We start from the raw sequence: 19532 nt of genomic DNA, 5'->3' as shown, positions 1-19532 counted from the left end.
GTAATATGCAAATTGACCAAACGGCAGAATGACCAGTCGTTATGATGCGCACCAGGGGGCTGACGCTCAACACAGGAGCTGCCCCCTGGTGGTGGTGCCCCCTGGTGGTGGTCAGTGCGCTCCCACAGGGGTAGCGCTGCTCAGCCACAAGCTGGACTGACACTGGCAAGCGCAGCGGCCTGTGTCGCAGCACTAAGGATGTCCAACTATGGCTCAGGCCCGCTCCCTGCCATTAGTCAGACATCCCCCGAGGGCTCCTGGACTTCGAAAGGGTGCAGGCAGAGCTGAGAGACCCTCCCCCTCCCCAGTGCACAAATGTTGTGTACTGGGCCTTAGTAGAGTTATAACTGAGAAAATAATTGTTTAGCCTGGATCTACATTTTCCCAAACCTCCTGAATCTTGGGTGTCCATATGACTGGCTTTCCCAATAAAATGAATACAGAATATGTTTGCCACTTCTAAGGCATAAAGTTGTATCAATTAGAAAGCTTAGCCTAGCCCCGCAGTCGGCAAACGGCAGCTCGTGAGCCACATGCAGCTCTTTGGCCCCTTGAGTGTGGCTCTTGCACAAAATACCACGGCCTAGGCGAGTCTATTTTGAAGAAGTGGCGTTAGAAGAAGTTTAAGTTTAAAAAATTTGGCTCTCAAAAGAAATTTCAATCGTTGTACTGTTGATATTTGGCTCTATTGACTAATGAGTTTGCCAACCACTGGCCTAGCCTAAATAATACACTACACACATGCCAATATATATCTTAGAATGCATTCTGACACTGATATGCACATGGAAAATACAACTGATTTTTTCAACAACAAACTGACTAAAATGCTATTTCTAAAATGTCATCATTATAGTATTAATTATGACATTTACTATAAAGAAAATAAAATGTTGCGGAAGGTATAAACTTCAACTTTATATGCCAAATAGGAACCTATATTCCATTTTTTAAAATGAGTTTATATAGATGTAGAAAATGGAAAAATAAGTTGACTTCCACTTTTAGTCGTTTACTAAAACAACTTTATAACAATAAATAACCTAAGATCAAAGTTCTTATGACTCTTTAAATGGCTAGAAAGGAAAACAGAGTCAAAGTCAGAAGAAAACAGTTGCCCAAAATAACTTCCATTTAACTCAGAAAAAATTATAGGCATTTTACCCACAATGAGCAACTGGGTACAAAATGAATTTAAATATTCTATCATGATATAGGCCATTCTTACAACAAATTTCTTTCACCTTTATTTTGAAGATGTTTAACCTTTTGCACTCGGATGTCGAGTTTGACTCGACATGGTTAGCATTGGTAGCAGCTCGATGAAAAAAGCAAGCGAGTTCAAAGGGTTAAACCTTGAAAATGTTCCTACAAGCACTGACCACATGGATTTTCACAGTAATAATATATTGATCATATATTTATTATATGTAACCATCTATACTAATAAAAGGGTAATATGCGAATTAGCGCAGACGTCTTCTGGACGTCCATCCAGACAAAGCCACAGTGGCTACGAGGCCCAGGGCTCAGGCCTCGCAGCCACTGTGGCCAGCAGTGGCAGCAGCAGCAGAGTGATGGAGGCGGCGCCTTCCCCTGCTCAGCCCGATTGCCTCCCGCAGAGGGAGGCCAGAGTGCGGCTTAGGCCCGCTCCCCTCGGGGAGCGGGCCTAAGCCATAAGTAGGACATCTCCTGAGGGCTCCCAGATTGTGAGAGGGAGCAGGACAGGCTGAGGGACCTCCCCAGTGCACAAATTTTCATGCACCATGCCTCTAGTATATTTATAATTAAGTACTCAGTACATTATATATATTTATTACATAAAGTTATATGTAATAGTATAATTTACTGATTATATATAAAAGAGAGGACTTTGCTAATTCATAAATACAAGCTTTCAAAAGATCAAAATCATCCCAGTTTTTGTTGATCTTTTCTACACACGAAACAATTTGAAAATTTACAAGTTTCAGAAGTGAATGATAACTGCTAAAAATAAAAGGCAAAATTCAATAAAACAATAACTGCTAGATACTACTATAAAACTATAACACAATATTAAGGGTTTTAATATATAAATAACACAGCCTATTAATTCAGAAAACAAATAAGAGGCTATAAGCGAAGTATAACTATAAAGAATAATCCAACTATAATAGTTTCAAAATAGTAATGGTTTAACATAATGATCCTTATATTCTTAATGAACATTATGGCAAAAAATAATAATTTAAAATAATGCAAAGATCTACTAAAACAATTATAGTGGTTAGAGTATTTCCTATTGTAACACCAACCTGTTCCAATTCTTGTATTTTAGCATCCTTGACTTGCAGAATTTCTAAAACTTTTCTGTCTTTAGCTTCAGTTTTCTGTTTTTCTCTAGAAATAATAATAATAATAAATATATATGTATATTTACACACACATTGAGAGTTTATTAGTAAAACTGGTAACTAATCCTTTAGAATTTCACATCCTGATAGTAAGTGTCACTTTGAAATATAGAAAATTAAGTTATCTGGGGTTGACAGCCCAGTCAGAAACCATATGGCAAGTGTCAAAACTTAGAACTGCTCACAACTAAAACAACTTCATATTAAATAATTTAGTTCCAGATTTAGATACATGATAAGAATATTTAAAACATGTGTAATATTTATTATCCATTGTATTACAAATTTAAAATAATATATAAACATCTTAACAAACATTTTATATAGGGAATTATGTTAAGAATAAAATATTGGACATTTCAAAGATGACAGCAGAGTAGGTGGATCTTCCTTGCACCTCCTTCCAGAAACAAACTGGAAATAAAACTGAAGTGGGGACCATTCACCTTGAATTACCAATTGAAGATTAGCTGAAGAGGAGACTTTTGACAAGGAAGGGCACAGACCACCTCGAGATAGGTAGGAGGAATTAGGTCCCGAGAAGGGTAGGGCCAGCTCCCACAGGAGGCAAGCAGCAGCCCATAGCACCAGAGCCAAGAACAGCAGCCCATATAACATCCAGCTGTGAAAGGCAGTGGAGCTTCTATCTACCAGGGAGAGTCAGCGCTGTTTGTTTGTTTTGTTTTGTTTCTTTAAACAAAAAAACAAAGCACAGGGTTTTCGTTTGCAGGCACTTACCCAAGGCTTCTGTGGAGGGAAAGAGGTACAGACTGAAATCACCTACGGAGAGTCTGAAGTGGCATTGGGGGAGAGGTGGAAGAGCAGATCAGTATGCCTGAGCTTGGTCATCACCCCCACACATACCACAGCAGGTGAGTTTTACCAAACATTCAAAGAACTAACACCTTTCCTCAAACTAATCCAAAAAATTCAAGAGCAAGGAAGACTTCCAAGCTCTTTTTGCAAGGCCGGCATTATCCTAATTTCAAAGCCAGATAAAGACACTACAAAGAAAGAATATTACAAGCCAATATCTCTGATGAACCAAGATGCTAAAATCCTCAACAAAATATTAGCAAATCTATACCTTAAAAAGATCATACATCCTAGACCAAGAGAAACACAGGGAAAAATAAACAATTGGAACTATACCAAATTAAAAAGCTCTGCAGAGCAAAAGAAACCACCAGCACAATGTAAAGAGAACTGACTGTATGGGAGAACATATTTGCCAATGATACATCTGATAAGGGGTTAGTTTTCAAAATATACAAGAACTCATACAGCTCAACACTATGAAGACAATATAATTCAAAAACTGGGCAAAGGACTTGAATAGACACCTCTCCAAAGTGGATATACAAATGGCCAAAAGACATTTTTTTAAAAATGTGTTTAATGTCATTAGTCATCAGAGAGATGCAAATTAAAACAACAATGTGGTTTCCCTAGCCAGTTTAGCACAGTGGATAGAGTGTCTGCCTACGGACTGAAGGGTCCCAGGTTCAATTCCAGTCAAGGGCACATGCCAGGGTTGTGAGCTCAATCCCTAGTAAGGGGCATGCAGGAGGCAGCCGATCAATGATTATCTCTCATCATTGATGTTTCTATCTCTCTCTACCTCTCCCTTCTGCTCTGAAATCAATAAAGATATATTTAAAAAAACAAAACAAATAACATCTCTAGCCCTGGCTGGTTTGGCTCAGTGGATAGAGCATCGGCCTGCGGACTGAAGGGTCCCGGGTTCAATTCCAGTCAAGGGCACATGCCGGGGTTGTGGGCTTGATCCTCAATAGGGGGTGTGCAGGAGGCAGCCGATCAATGATTCTCATCATTGATGTTTCTATCTCTCGCTCCCTCTCCCTTCCTCTCTGAAATCAATAAAAAAAAAAAAAAAAAACAAATAACATCTCTTTTTTTAAAAAAAACAACAACAATGAGGTATCATCTCACACCAGAATGGCTATTATCAACAAATCAACAAATGATAAGTGCTGGTGATGATTTGGAGAAAAAGGAACCCTAGTTCACTGCTATTGGGAATGCAAGCTGGTACAGTCACTGTGGAAAACAATATGGAGTTTCCTCAAAAAATTAAAAATGGAACTGCCATTTGACCCAGCAATCCCACTTCTGGGAATATATCCTAAGAATCCTGAAAGACCAATCAGAAAGAATAATCCCTATGTTCATAGAATTACTTACAACTAGAGGCCTGGTGAATTAATTCGTGCACCAGTGGGGTCCATCAGCCTGGCCTTCGGGATAGGGCCGAAACTGGTTCTCTGACAACCCCCAAGGGGTCCCGGATTGCAAGAGAATGCAGGCCAGGCCGAGGGACCACACTGGTGCACAATCGGAGCTGGGGAAGGACACAGGAGGTTGGCCAGCTTGGGAGGGACTGCCGAAGGGCTTCAGGGCGTGTCCAGCCTGTCTTGTTCAGTCCCGATCAGCAGGACCCCAGCAGCAAGCTAACCTATTGGTCGGAGCATCTGCCCCCTGGTGGTCAGTGTACATCATAATGACTGGTCAACTGCCCCCTGGTGGTCAGTACACATCATAGCAAGCAGTTGAGTGGTTATAGCATATCATTAACATATTACGCTTTGATTGAACAGATGACAGGACACTTAGCATATTGGACTTTTATTATATAGGACTAGAGGCCTGGTGAATGAAATTCGTGCATGGGGGGGTGTCCCTCAGCCCAGCCTGCACCCTCTCTAATCTGGGATCCTTCGGATGATGTCCGACTACCGGTTTAGGACCACTGGCTCCTGACCACTCACCTGCCTGCCTGCCTAATGCCCCCAACTGCCCTCCCCTGCCAGCCTGGTCACCCCAACTGCCCTCCCCTGCCGGGCTGATGTCACCCCCAACTGCCCTCCCCTGTCAGCCTGATCTCACCCCCAACTTCCCTCCTCTGCAAGCCTGATCACCCCTAACCCCCTGCTGGCCTGATCTCGCCACTAACTGTTCTCCCCTGCTAGCCTAATCAACCCTAACTGCCTATGCCTCAGCCCCCACCACCATGGCTTTGTCCAGAAGGAAGTAAGACATCCGGAAGATGGCCAGTCTACCCAGTCTAATTAGCATATTACCCTTTTATTAGTTTAGATAGATTATATAGGATAGGATTGCTTAAATGGGGTGGGGGAAAGCCTTTTTCAGCAGGAGGAGATGGTTTTGGCAGACAAAAATACATAACCCCTATATCTGGACTGATAGCCAGCCATATGCACTATACTACCAAACCAGTCATTAAAAAATTGAACAGCTTTCTTACACCTTACACCAAATAGCTGTTGCCCTTATAACCCCTCCTCAGCCCCCACCTTAGGTACTGCCTTCGCAGTTCACCCAGATTAGGTTCTGATTTGTCAGTTTCTATGCCAGTCAGCATCAAAATCTCCAACTCCTAGGCAGCCATTGGCTCCTCGCAGTTCACCCAGATTTGGTTCTGACTGATTGGTTTCTATGCCAGTCAGTGTCAAAAGCTCCACCTCCTAGGCAGCCACTGGCTCCTCTGAGAAATCCAGAACGACCCCACCTTCATGGCGGCACCAGCCCTTCAGTTACACCCACTGTCCAATACTGGGTATATCTCTAGCTGCTCTGAGAAGCAGCACCTCAGGTCTGTGCTGGTGGAAATTTTGAATTCTCATCCCTGACCTAACCTACTTACAGTGCGAGCTCCGTGAAGGCAAGCATTTGTCTTGTTCATTCTTAGTTCACTCATAGACTTTACCTGTGTCTATGCATCTATGCTAGCACCACATGGTGACTGGTCGAATGGTCATTTTGGTTGTCATGGTCACTGCCTTTTTATATACACTGAGTGGCCAGATTATTATGATCTCTGAACGCATAATAATCTGGCCACTCAGTGTATATCCTATATAATAAAAGGCTAATATGCAAATTGTCTCCTCGACCAGGAGTTTGTCCAGCAGGCAGGCCGGCCAACTGCCTATTTCCCCTCCCTCTGGCCAGGTTGGCCGGACCCCACCCATGCACGAATTCATGCTCCAGGCCTCTAATACACACACACACACACACACACACACACACACATACACACACACACACACACTGAGTGGCCAGATTATTATGCGTTCAGAGATCATATTAATCTGGTCACTCAGTGTATATAGATAGCTAAGATCTGGAAACAGCTCAAAGGCCCATCAGAAGATAAGTGGATAAAAAAGCTATGGTACATTTACACAATGGAATATTATGCAGCTACAAAAAAAGGATAAAGAAAAAAGAAGGATCTCTTAACCCTCCTTCCCCTCTCTCTTACAAATCAATAAATTTAAAAAAAAATAAGGAGAAACAGCCACATCTCTGGAGATCATAAACTAAACAGAAATATAATGCTATGGATGTGGATGATGCAGTCTAAGGTGGAAAAGAGCTTGACTCCTGGGAATAGTAAGAAATACTTGTCCTGCTCAACATGTAGAATCATAGCCAGGCTCATTGTTTGAAATCAGAGAGTGGGATGGGGCTCCCAACTCCTGAAAGAAGGCGGAAAAAATATTCACCCATCCTTGCCTGAAACTAAATCTTATTTATAAGAAAGTCTAAAATGGCAAAAGTTTACAGATATAGCATCCTAATCAAGAGCTAAGCCCAAACACCCTTGGCTCAGGTACTAATTAAAACAAATCCTCTCACTGTTGTCTAAGAGCCATAAACTACAATAGAAATCCTGTTTCAGGATGGAAGAATGAGGTGAGGGTAACAATTTAGTAGCAAGAATAAATTTTCTAGAGAGAAAAAGGCATTAGACAAGAAGGGGTAGTAAGGAAAGAGGAGGAAGAGAACAATAAGAGCAAAAAAAATCCAAAATACATGAAAACACACTACACCCACACCCACATAATACAAGTAAACAGTGACTCAATAATCTGAAAAAATCAATCTCTAGACAAAATGAAAATAACAAAACACAATGAAAAAGACTTTGAAATAAGTAAGGATCTTTAAAGACATAAAAGAGTGACTAAAATTTAAAAAAAAACACCATAAAATAGTAAGTAGATCTAAAAATCTTGAAAACATATAAATCACAAAATAAATAAAAAACAATTAAATGGGTTGAGTTCAAAACTAGATACAAAAAGGCAATTAGCGAAATGGATATTATTAATGAGGAATTCACCCAGAACAATGAATATAAAAAAAAAAAACAATTTTAAGACGTGGGTTTCACTAAGAAACTCTGACATATATCTAAAGAGTTCCAAAAATAGATAACAGTAGGATAAAATATAAAGCAAAATAAAGCAAGAAGCTGCCTTCATGAAATAAACATTCTAGTTCATACATATTGAAACAAATGATAAATAAGTGAACACAAAGTATGCCAACTGGCTATCCTATATAATAAAAGCATAATATGCAAATCAACCAAATGGTGGAACGACCAGTGGAATGACCAGTCCCTATGACATGCACTGACCACCAGGGGGCAGATGATCAACACAGGAGCTTCCACCAGCCTGCAGGCCCCAGGCCAGCCAAAGCGAGTGCCAGCAGGGGGGCCCCCAGATCGCCACGCCGGTCACCCAGCAGAGGGAGGCGAATGGCAGTGGTGGTGGCGGGGCAATCAGGGGCCAGGGCTGGCCAGCAACCAGGCGGTGCCACCCACTAATCACCTGGCCAGTCGCCTCCTGGAGAGTGAGGCAACTAGCAGTGGCAGGGGGTGGGGCTGGTGAGTGAGCAGTGTCCTGACAGCCAAGGCCGGTGCCAGCGGGGCCACCCCAATCACCCCACTGGTCACTCCACATATCAACCCTGATCACTGGCCAGGCCTAGGGACTCTCTACCTGTGCATGAATTTTGTGCACTGAGCCACTAGTAAATATAATAAGAACAATAAACTAGGGTAACAAAGAAAAGGATGTCTAGACTTTTTTTATTATTAAAGGGAAACATCTTGATACATAAAAGTTTTAACAGGATTTAAAATTTTTGGAATCAGAAAATGTGTAAAACGTTAACTCTTTCAAATATTCAAACAACAAGACAACATATACAATCCCTATAATAAAATGTGTCCTTGCACACATACCCTGAGTAATTAGAAGCAGCACTTAAAGGCTTTGTGAATCTTTTCCCAAACAAGCATACTTTCAGTAAATCATTTTATCTGACCCTGCATTTGCATATTTGTTCTTCCTGAAATGGAGAATTTACACTAACACTAAATTTTTATTTTAATTTATTTAATAATATTTCAAGAAAAACTATCTTAAATATATTACATACAATAAACATTAATATTCAAGAAAAAATGATTTTAAGTATAATAATATTACCAAAACTGTACTAACATAGTATATCACAAAAGTTGTAGGAAATATTAAAAACATGCAAATAACTTCTATTATATTCTAAAATACTTTTTTCTTGTATTGTTGTTTAGTCTCTATGTTATTTATTTCTGCTCTAATATTTATTATTTCCTTCCTTCTACTTACTTTGTGCTTTTCTTGTTGTTCTCTTTCTAGCTCTTTTAGTTGTAGAGTTATATAGTTGATAGCTGATTTTTCTTGTTTTCTTAGGTATGCCTGTGTTGCTATGAACTTCCCTCTCAGGACAGCTTTTGCTGTGTCCCAGAGATTTGGGGTTGTTTTATGTTCATTTTCATTTGTTTCCAGGAAATTTTTTAATTTCTTTCTTGATCTTGTTGATAACCCATTCATTGTTTAATAACATGCTATTTAGCCTCCATGTGTTTGAATGTTTTTGGGTGTTTTTACGGTACTTGATTTCTAATTTAATGCCACTGTGATCTGAGAAGATGCTTAATATGATTTCAGTCTTCTTGAACTTGTAGAAACTTGTTTTGTGTCCTAATATGTCATCAATCTTTGTGAATGACCCATGTGTACTTGAGAAGAATGTATATTCTGCTGCATTGGGGTAAAATGTTCTATAAATGTCTATTAATTCCAACTGATCCAGTGTGTCCTTTAGAATCTCTGTTTCCTTGTTCATTTTTTGTCTGGAATATCTGTCCAGTGAAGTCAGAGGGTGTTAAAGTCCCTTACTATGACTATTGTTGTCAATCTTTCCGTTAAAAGTCCTCCAGATGTTTTTATTTGTTTGGTTTTTTTTATTTATTAAGGTGCACCTATATTGGGTGAATATATGTTTACCAGGGTTATATCCTCTTGTTGGATTAATCCCTTTAGTATTATGTTGTGACCTTTGTTATCTCTTGTGATGTCCTTTACTTTAAAGTCTATTTTGTTAGATATGAGTACTCCTTCTCCAGCTTTTTTTCTTTTCCACTTGCATGGAAAAAATTTTTCCATCCCTCCACTTCCATCTTGTGTGTGTCTTTTCTTTTGAGTTGGGTCTCTTGTAGACAGCACATAGTTGGGTCATGTTTTTGTATCCATTCAGCTGCCCTATGCCTTTTGATTGGAGCATTTAATCCACTTACATTTAGGGTTAATATTGAGAGGTACTTATTTATAGCCATTTTAATTCTGTATGGCTAGGTTTCTCTTTCTGTTTATTCTTCTCAGCAATCCCTTACAGCAATCCCTTTAGCATTTCTTGTAATGCTGGCTTGGTGGTGATGAACTCCTTTAGCCTTTTTGGCTGGGAAGCTCTTTGACCGTCTATTTTGAATGCTAGCCTTGCTGGATATAGTAATATTGGTCTCAGATCCTTGGTTTCCATTACTTTGAGTACTTCATACCATTCCCTTCTGGCCTGTAGAGTTTCTGATGAGAAATCAGGTTTCAGCCTTATGGGAACTCCTTTGTAGGTAAGTTTTCTTTTCTCTTGCTGCCTTTAATATTCTTTGTCTTTAATTTTTGGTATTTTAATTATGATGTATCTGGGCGTGGGTCTGTTTGGATTCTTCTTGTTTGGGGTTCTCTGTGCCTCCTGAACTTGTGTGACTTTTTCCTTTACCAGGTTAGGGAAGTTTTCTGCCATTATTTCTTCAAACACCTTCTCTATTCCTTTCTCCCTTTATGCCTCTTCTGGCACACGTGCTATTCTAATATTGTTACATTTCATGTTGTCCCACGGCTCCCTTAAGCTGTCCTCCTGCTTTTTAATTGTTTTTCCTTTTTGGTTCTCTGATTTGAGTGATAATTTCAACTCTTGTCTTCTAATTCACTGATTCAATCCTGAGCTTCCCCTAATCTCCTGTGTATTCCTTCCAATGTGTTCTTTGTGTTATGTCATTATCTCAGACTGTCCTTTTTTCATAGTTGCTTTATCTTATTTTATACTGTTGAGCATTTTTACCATCATTACTCTGACCTCTGTTTCAGATAAATTTCTTATCTCTGCTTCATTTATCTCTTTTTCTGGAGAATTCTCTAGTTCTTTCATTTGAGGGTTATTTCTTTGTCTCTTCATTTTGGTTGTCTGTTTGGGTTTGTGACTATGTTTTCGGTAGATCCTCTACACCTCTCCAGGATATCTAGTCTTGAAGGACTGGAGAGTAAATGGAAAGTTGCTATATTTACAGGATAATTAACAGATGATTGAGCAGAGACCTAAAGGAAGAAAGTGAGAGTCATAGAGCTCTGAAGAAAGCTCTGAAAGTTTTCCAGGCCATAGGACCAGAAGCAAGTAGGCAAGAACATAATTGATATGTATAATAATAAAAGCATAACATACTAATTAGACAGGAGAGCCGAATGACCTTCCAGATGACCTTCCGGATGAAGCCAGGGCTATGAGGGCTGAGGCAAGCCGCTGTGGCTGCGAGGGCCGAGCCCCTTGCACAAATTTCATGTATCGGGCCTCTAGTATTCAAATAATAGCAAAAATTAAATGTATCTTCCCTTGTATAAACAAGGGAAGAATGGTAGCAGAGGACAGAAAGATCACAGGGAATAAAGTAATACACAGTTTTCTAGCCTTATGAACATTGGATCTGGCTCTCAGTATAATGATAAGATAGAGTGTAAGTTTTAACCCTTTGCACTTGCTTGCTTTTTTTCTCGATTCCTGCTACCGATGCTAACCGTGTCGAGTCACACTCAACATCTGAGTGCAAAAGGTTAAGCAGATAAATAACACAGTACAAATTATAACTTTATGAATACCATACTGGCTCTTGGGTTGAGAACATGCTCTAGAAGTCAAAGGTAGAAACACAGAGACCAGTTAGAAAGCAACTGTAATACCTCAGGTGAGATATAAAGATGAATTGGACAAGATAGGTGGGTATAGTAATATTGAGAAGTAATAAAATTCTTGATATTTTGAAGGTAGAGCTAACAGGTTTTCTTGATACATTAGATATAAGATGTAAAAGAGAGAAATCAAGAATGTTTCCAGGGAAAAACCATGATGGCAGCATAAGGTAAACACCTAATTGTTGCCTACCACAACAATTTTAAAACTACAACTGGAAAACAGAGCGGACATTGTCCAGAACCAACAGAAAGCTGGCTGAGTGGAAGCTCTACAGCTAGAAAAAAAAAGAGAAAAGGAGCTGAGCCCCAGGAGCTGGGGAGGTGCAGAGATCCGTGAGCGTGGAAAGGGCGGGCGGCTGAATATGCAGCTGGCTTACTCGCGGCGCACAGAGAGGGTGGGCAGCAAATGCGCTGCTAGCTTTCTCGTTCAGGAGGAAAACAAAACCTCCCTATTGCACTGAAATCCAGCTCCAGTCAGGGAGAAACTGGACTGTCTGGCAGCGGGCGAAACTCGAGAGCAGCCTTCTCTCAGAGGTGCGCGCAACCATTGTTGCGGGACACGGAGAACAGGGCCCTCTTAGGGCGGGGCTGATGGGAAACCAAAGCTTGTCTGCACCACCCTGAGACTCTGCCCCATCCAAGCTGAGCACAGAAGCCCTCCCAGCGGAGACACTGCTGATCCTCACAGCCAATTGGCTTGGAGATCAACTCCCCCCAGTGATACCAACAACAAGCAAGGTTCAGCTACAACAAGACTGCACATACAGCCCACTAAGGGGTGCACCAAGAGGGTCCACCACAGGTAACTGGGGAGGCTGAGCTACTGGGCCCTGCTAGGACACCTAGCACACAAAGCAACTCCATCAACTCAGGGAAGCAGCTAAAATGTGGAGACAAAGAGGCAGGCCACAATTGAAGGAAATGGAGGAAAGCAAAAGACTGGATATAGAGTTCAAAACCATGGTTATAAGGTTTTTCAAGAATTTCCTAGAAAAGACCGATAAGTTAAATGAGACCCTCGAGGATATGAAAAGGGATCAACTAGAAATTAAGCATACACTGATTGAAATAAAAAATATTATACAGAGACCTAAAAGCAGACTAGAGGATCGCAAGAATCAAGTCAAATATTTGGAATACCAAGAAGCAAAAAACACTCCTCCGGAAAACCAAAAAGAATACAAAAAGTTGAAGATAGTGTAAGAAGCCTCTGGGACAACTTCAAGCGTACCAACATAAGAATTATGGGGGTGCCAGAAGAAGAGAGAGAGCAAGATACTAAAAACCTATTTGAAGAAATAGTGACAGAAAACTTCCCCTACCTGGTGAAAGAAATAGACTTACAAGTCCAGGAAGCACACAGAACCCCAAACAATAGGAATCCAAAGAGGACCACACCAAGACACATCATAATTAAAATGCCAAGAGCAAAAGACAAAGAGAGAATATTAAAAGCAGCAAGAGAAAAACAGTTAATTACCTACAAGGGAGCACCCATACAATTGTCAGCTGATTTCTCAACAGAAACTATGCAGGCCAGACGGGAATGGCAAGAAATATTCAAAGTGATGAATAGCAAGAACCTACAACCAAGATTACTCTACCCAGCAAAGCTATCATTCAGAATTAAAGGCCAGATAAAGAGCTTCACAAATAAGAAAAAACTAAAGGAGTTCATCACCACCAAACCAGAGTTATATGAAATGCTGAAAGGTATTCTTTAAGAAGAGGAAGAAGAAGATAAAGATAAAAATTATGAACAACAAATATGTAACTATCAACAAATGAATCTAAAAACTAAGGGAATAAAAAATCTGATGAACAGTATTAACTGGTGAATATAATAGAATCAGGGGCATAGAAAGGGAGTGGACTGACAATTCTTGGGGGAAAAGCAGAGTGGGGGTGCGGGAAGAGACTGAACAAAAGCGTACACCTATGGAGGAGGACGGTAAGGGGGGTAAGGGGAGAGGGGGGGTAGGAACCTGGTGGAGGGGAGCTATGGGGGGAAAAAAGAGGAACAATTGTAATAATCTGAACAATAAAGATTTATTAAATTAAAACAAAGAAACAAAAAAAAAAGAATGTTTCCAAAGCTTTTATCTGAGAAACTGAAAGAATAAAGTAGATATTATCTGAGATAAGAGATGAGAGTAAGGGACATTAAAATTTGGGATTTGGAATTGTTACATTTGAGATGCCTAATCAACATCCATGAGTAGTTGGATAAACAAGTCTTGAATCAGTCAAGAAGTCAAGGCTAAATATAAAACTTTAAGAGTCACCCAAATACATTTAAGACCACAACTAGATGGGATCAGCTAGGTAAGTGATTTTGGATAGAAAAGTCTGAGAATTGAATTCTGTGGCACTCCAACATTAATAAGTTAGTAAGATGAGAAAAAAAAAAACAGCAAATGATACTAATATGGATAAGCAATCGTATAAGAGGAGAATCAAGAGATAAAGTGAATAAATATTTTTAGAAAAAAGGAATCAATTGTGCCAAATCCTACAAACATATTTAAGAAGATAAAGTGAGAACTGACAGCTGGATTTAGCAATATTGAGGTCACTGTTGACTTTGACAAGAGCTGTTTAGGAGAATGGTTGGTATGAAAGCCTACTATAATGAGTTCAAGAGAGAAAGGGAAAAAAATTGAATAGTAAAAACTACTCTTCAGACAAATTTTGCAGTAAAAAGAACAGAAAAAATGAACAGAAGATCAAGGGAAATGTGAGATCAAAAAAGATTTAAGATGGAAGATAAATAGCATGTGTATATGTCAATAGACATAATTCAGGACAGGAAGAGATACTGATGCCCCATGAGAGAAAACGGAGAATTACAGGATTCTTACAGCTTTAGCATACATATAGAGTCTGTTTGGCCTTAGATGAGAGTATGAAGAGTTCTTCCAAAGAAAAAATATGAGTATAGATTCAGATATGTTGATGGATGTGGTTATGGTAAGGAGTATAATTTCTTAGAATTCTAAGAGCTTCTATTTTCTCAATGGTATTGTTGAAAATTTAGCTAAGCTTGGCAGCAATACCACGGTATTTATTTGGTTTGTCCTAGGTATTTATTTGGTTTGTCCCAGCAGCCTGCAGCAACTGACCTTAAAATGACATTAGCCCCTCAATGCAAGTGCATGCCCTAGTCAGCAGCAACAGGCATAGCAATTTCAGTTCCTAATAGGACTTTTCCAACAGCCTCTGTGATCGACAGTTTTCCCTGCCTTCCAACACCTTTCTTTTATACATCCCCTAGAGAAAATACCTTGTGGGGCTTACCGAACTCCAGCTCTTATGGTTTCAATTGACCAATACTGCCTTAGCCCGAAAACCCCAAAGCAAGCACTCCACCTACGAATACTAATAAAGGCATATGCCCCAAGCCCTGTCTGTCTGTCTCTGTCTGCACTCTGCCATGACCTCCCTATGTGGCCCCTTGTGGCAAACCAGCCACTTCCTCCAGGACCTGTGAGTAATAAATTTCTCTATTTCAATTTCTCTTGTGATCTGTTCTTAAACCAAGGCTCATCATCCAGCAACCTGTGCTCTATTTAACAAATGTTCATTTGTCAAATTCTATCACCTGAGAGTGAGAATAGAAAACAAAGCCTTAGAAGTTGGCAAGAGAGTAAGCATAAAATAGTCTTCTAGGATAATGGGATATTACACGAGGCAAAAAAAAAAAAAAAAAAGGATCATTACTAGGCAGGACTAAGGACTACTGAGCTTAGAGCTTAGTGGTCATCCTATATAATAAAAGGCTAATATGCAAATAGACCAAATGGCGGAATAACCGAACAACCGAACAACCGGACAACTGTTCGCTATGACGTGTGCAGACAATTCGGGGGCGCATGCAGACCATGGTGGGCATTGGCTGTGGTGGGATAGTGGAGCAGTAAGTGGGGGTGCCAGACCAAGTCGGGGCACTGGTTGCTGTCATCGGGGCGAGCCTCTGGTGGTTACTGAAAATTCTTTGCTCATGTGCATCGTGGTCCCACCCGGCGCTCGCACCTGCTGCTGGTGCCAGTCCCACTCGCACCCACTGCCAGCACCGCTCGCACCCACAGCAGGCCTGGAGCCACTGCTCGCACCCGCTGCCAGTGCCAGAGCCGCCACTTGCACCCCGGGCAGCACCGGAGCCGCCGCTCGCACCCACAGCTGGCCCTGGAGCCATGGCTCGCACCCGCTGCTGGCACCCAGTGCCAGTCCCGATTGCCCCTGAGGGTTTTTCCACCTCCCCTTGCTCCTGTGGGGCAATCAGGGCAGCAGCTGCCGTTTGCACCCGCTGATGCCGCCAGCCCCACTCGCACCCACCGCTGGCTATAGCCCCAATCGTTCTGCACTGTCGGCAGGTGCGAGCGGGGCCAGTGCCGTCAGCATGTTGGAGCAGTGGCAGCAAGAGCGGGGCTGCAGGCAGACAGGGGACTGGGGGCCACAACAGGAAGGGCTGGGCGGGGCACGAGGATGGGCCAAGACCCACCCCTATACCCACTGCAGCCTCGCGGCCCACAATTCCTTTTAAGGTGTACAAATTCATGCACTGGGCCCCTTATATAGTACATTTATATAAGGCCAGTCATCATGGTTCACAGTTTTCCTCTAGCCATCTACAGTCCTCTGGATGTAGGCACAAATAGTGGAAAGTTGAAATAAACCACATTTGACATTTTTTCAAACATAGTATGACTACTATTGTTACTGTTTGTACTTTATCCTGCTTTATTATTTTATTTTCTATTTACCAAGCATTACCAGCACATTTAATGCATACCACTGTTTTCAACTAGGTTTTCTTTTTGTTTCTTTTATTAATAGTAAAATTGAATGTACTACACTTTCAGAAATTCCTTTTTCTTTTAATTTGCCATTGCCTATCAATGTATCTACCATATTTTATCTGTTTCTTTTTATATATTAAGTATATATATGCCCTTTGCTTATCATTTGTCAGTAACATATAACCTCAAATTATTACTTGATTTTTTAAATATACCATTATAAAATCATGAGAATTACAAAAAGAATAGTAGATCCATTCAAGGAGAAATATGACTTCAAATCCTAAAGAACAAGGCATGATAGGGTTTACCCTGGAACTAAGACCCAAGTTGAGACAGCCAAGACATTAATTCCAGTAAGAAACTCCCTCTGTAAGTTCCTTTCTAGATATACTATCAATCTATTTTTAACCTACCAGGAATTAGTATAATTTACAAGGATAAAGTCTTTCTAATACACCCTTCCACAATAAGAGTAAAATCCCCACTAATGTCAAAATAAATTCTGGTGGTCCTTTTAAATGAGATTTTATGTCACAAAATCCAAACAAAAAAATTAACAGCTTCCAAATGAGCTTGCTACCAGGCTATTCATCTCCTATGACGCAGTATGTACACAATTCACTCACGGTCTAACCCAGTGGTTCTCATAGTGTGGTTAACCAGAGAAGCAGCATCAGCATCACCTAGGAATTTGTTATTAAGGCACCACCTTCCACGCACCCCCAGAGCAAAATCACTGAGTGTAGGGCCCAGCAATCTGTGTTTAACAATAACAAGGTGCTATGGACTGAATGTTTCTTTCATATTCATATGCTGAAGCCCTAACCCCCAATGTGATGGTATTTGAAGGTGGAGCCTTTGGGAGGTCATGAAGGTGCAGTCCTCAAGAACGGAATTAGTACCCTTATATGAAGAAACATTAGAAAGATGATATCTCTATCTCTTCCTCTCTCTGCCATGGGAAGATACAGCAAGAAATCAGCTATATGCAATGAACACTCCAAGGGATGAAATTGGCAGGCATCTTGGTATTAGACTTCCTAGCCTCCAGAAAAATAAATGTTTGTTGTTTTAAGCCACCTATTCTATGGTATTCTGTTATAAAAGCCCAAACTAAGACACAAAGCCTCAAGTGATTCTGATATTCACTAAAGTCTGTGAGTCACTCAAATAACAATAAGTGACACATTTCTCAATAGATTAAGCTGAGTAATATGATACTGAAAGTATATGAAAAATTAAATGTAAAACTTCAAATAGAATATAAACTTCAAAAATTCACATAAATTATATATGTTATAACCAAAAACATCAAAAATTGGATATTATATTATAGTTTCAATTTTTTTAAAAAATCACAATTCAAAAATTTATTTAGAGATTTGTGCAGCAGCTCCTCCTGGTGGTATAGTAAATCTAATATTTTCACAACTCCCAAGAGTTAACAGAGCTACACTATGAATATTTTTTAATTAAAATTATATGATGAAAAAAAGTTATTTCAAGTTTAAAATATCACCAAACTATTTGGTCAATTCAATTAATATATATTTATGGATTTACAAGATATGAAAAAGGGTTCCTAAAAAAAGAGATACTGTCAAGAAGTTGATGATGATCAATGACTGAGACAAACTCTTGTTTAGCTAATTAGAACCACTGATGTGCAATAATGATGTGAGCTAAGAATATCTGCAGACTTCTTTAGGATGAAAAATGAAGTGAAGAAAGGCTGTCAGATTTGTACAAGTTTAAAGCACCAATCACTTTTCCCAAGAGTACTACCCATTTAAACATTTAACATTGCTGTATTTATCCACATGATTTACCATGCTAACATTTTGCCATTTTTCTAAATTCAAAAACCTGAGATATTATTCTGAACCATTAAGAATCAAAATTTTATTGTGTGATAGACCATGGCATATATTATACAATATGTCAAGATTTTATTTTCTGGGTTTGAGCCTATTTTTAATGAGATGTCAAAAATGAAATATTAGAGTCTAAATGAGACAATGATATTGGTGTGAATTAGAAAACAAAGAAAATAAAAAGCAAACTTATTGACACTAATTATTCTTAATTAACAAATAGATAATAATGCACAAAATAAACGTAGTTGGACTAATGTCTTCTTTCTTTTGAATACAGAATCTATTAAAATGTAGATTTTATCATTAGTAATGGTTTTCCATTTAAATGCATTCTCAATTTCTAGTAAACATCAAAATTCTAAAACAGTAAGATTGATAAAAATGGAAGTTTCGGGAAATGAAAATTATACCATTATCAAATAATTTATTTATCCTTTTGTTCACAAACTGTTTTATAATTATTTTCCTATTTTGAATATGCATAATAAATTACTAGAACTGTACATTTGAATAACATAAAAACTTGCAGAAGAGAAAAACTTGAAAACTTTACTCCCCAGTAAAAAGAGCTATTGAAACATATTCTGAATAAAAATAAGTTACTGTATCAAAAGTTCCTAATACATATAAAACTTTAGTATAAAATATTGTAAAAGTCCAAGTATAGTTAAAATATCTGTTTTGCTTTAAGATCAGCACATAATTGTAATATATAATTCAGAATTCCTAACTATTACATTTATTTTTCAATAATATGTTGAAACTATATTCCAACTATATGTGAAAGCCAAAACTTGTGCTGGAAGAGTCAGCCTGAAATATGAAAAATAATTGATTTTTCCCCCTATTCAATTAGGTAGTTCAAAAACAGAACAAAGAATAGAATTAGACTACATTTGAATCTGAATTTGTAAATTATGGCGCAGAGATTAACTCTTTAAAGAGAGAAGTAATCATTTAGTAGAACATAACTCTAGATTTAATATACCACTGAATAATGTACCTTTGTTTCAGTATCATAACTCATTCAGTGTCATTTCTAAAAATACAATGTTTAAACTCAAAACAAAACCTCTTCTGTTTTATATTCAGACATTAAATGGCTTTAGTTGCTGATTTCCTTGTTTTTTCTCTTTTAACTACATATCTAGAAACTTCTGCATATACTCAACATTATCTAAAACATCCATTAAAAAGTTGGAAAATTTGTGTATTATATGTCTTTAATAATTGTGCAAATATTTTTCACCCAGAATCTAGAAGTCTCTTACA

The 19532-nt window shown here is 39.1% G+C and overlaps 1 protein-coding gene across 2 annotated transcripts in view; it reads right to left on the bottom strand.

Moving 5' to 3' along the window:
* The window catches only part of CNTLN (centlein), a 269920-nt gene that overhangs the window by 200447 nt on the left and 49941 nt on the right, over positions 1-19532 (bottom strand). For both annotated transcript variants that reach the window (XM_079789996.1, XM_079789997.1), the window contains exon 3: positions 2298-2382. In XM_079789996.1, the coding sequence (XP_079646122.1) occupies positions 2298-2382 (85 nt within the window). The remainder of the gene's footprint in view (positions 1-2297; positions 2383-19532) is intronic.

This window comes from Cnephaeus nilssonii (assembly GCF_951640355.1).
Source record: "Cnephaeus nilssonii genome assembly, chromosome: 14".
Classification (NCBI taxonomy): Eukaryota; Metazoa; Chordata; class Mammalia; order Chiroptera; family Vespertilionidae; genus Cnephaeus; species Cnephaeus nilssonii.
The sequence above is the reverse complement of the archived record's forward strand: the minus strand, read 5'-3'. Positions and strand labels throughout refer to the sequence as shown.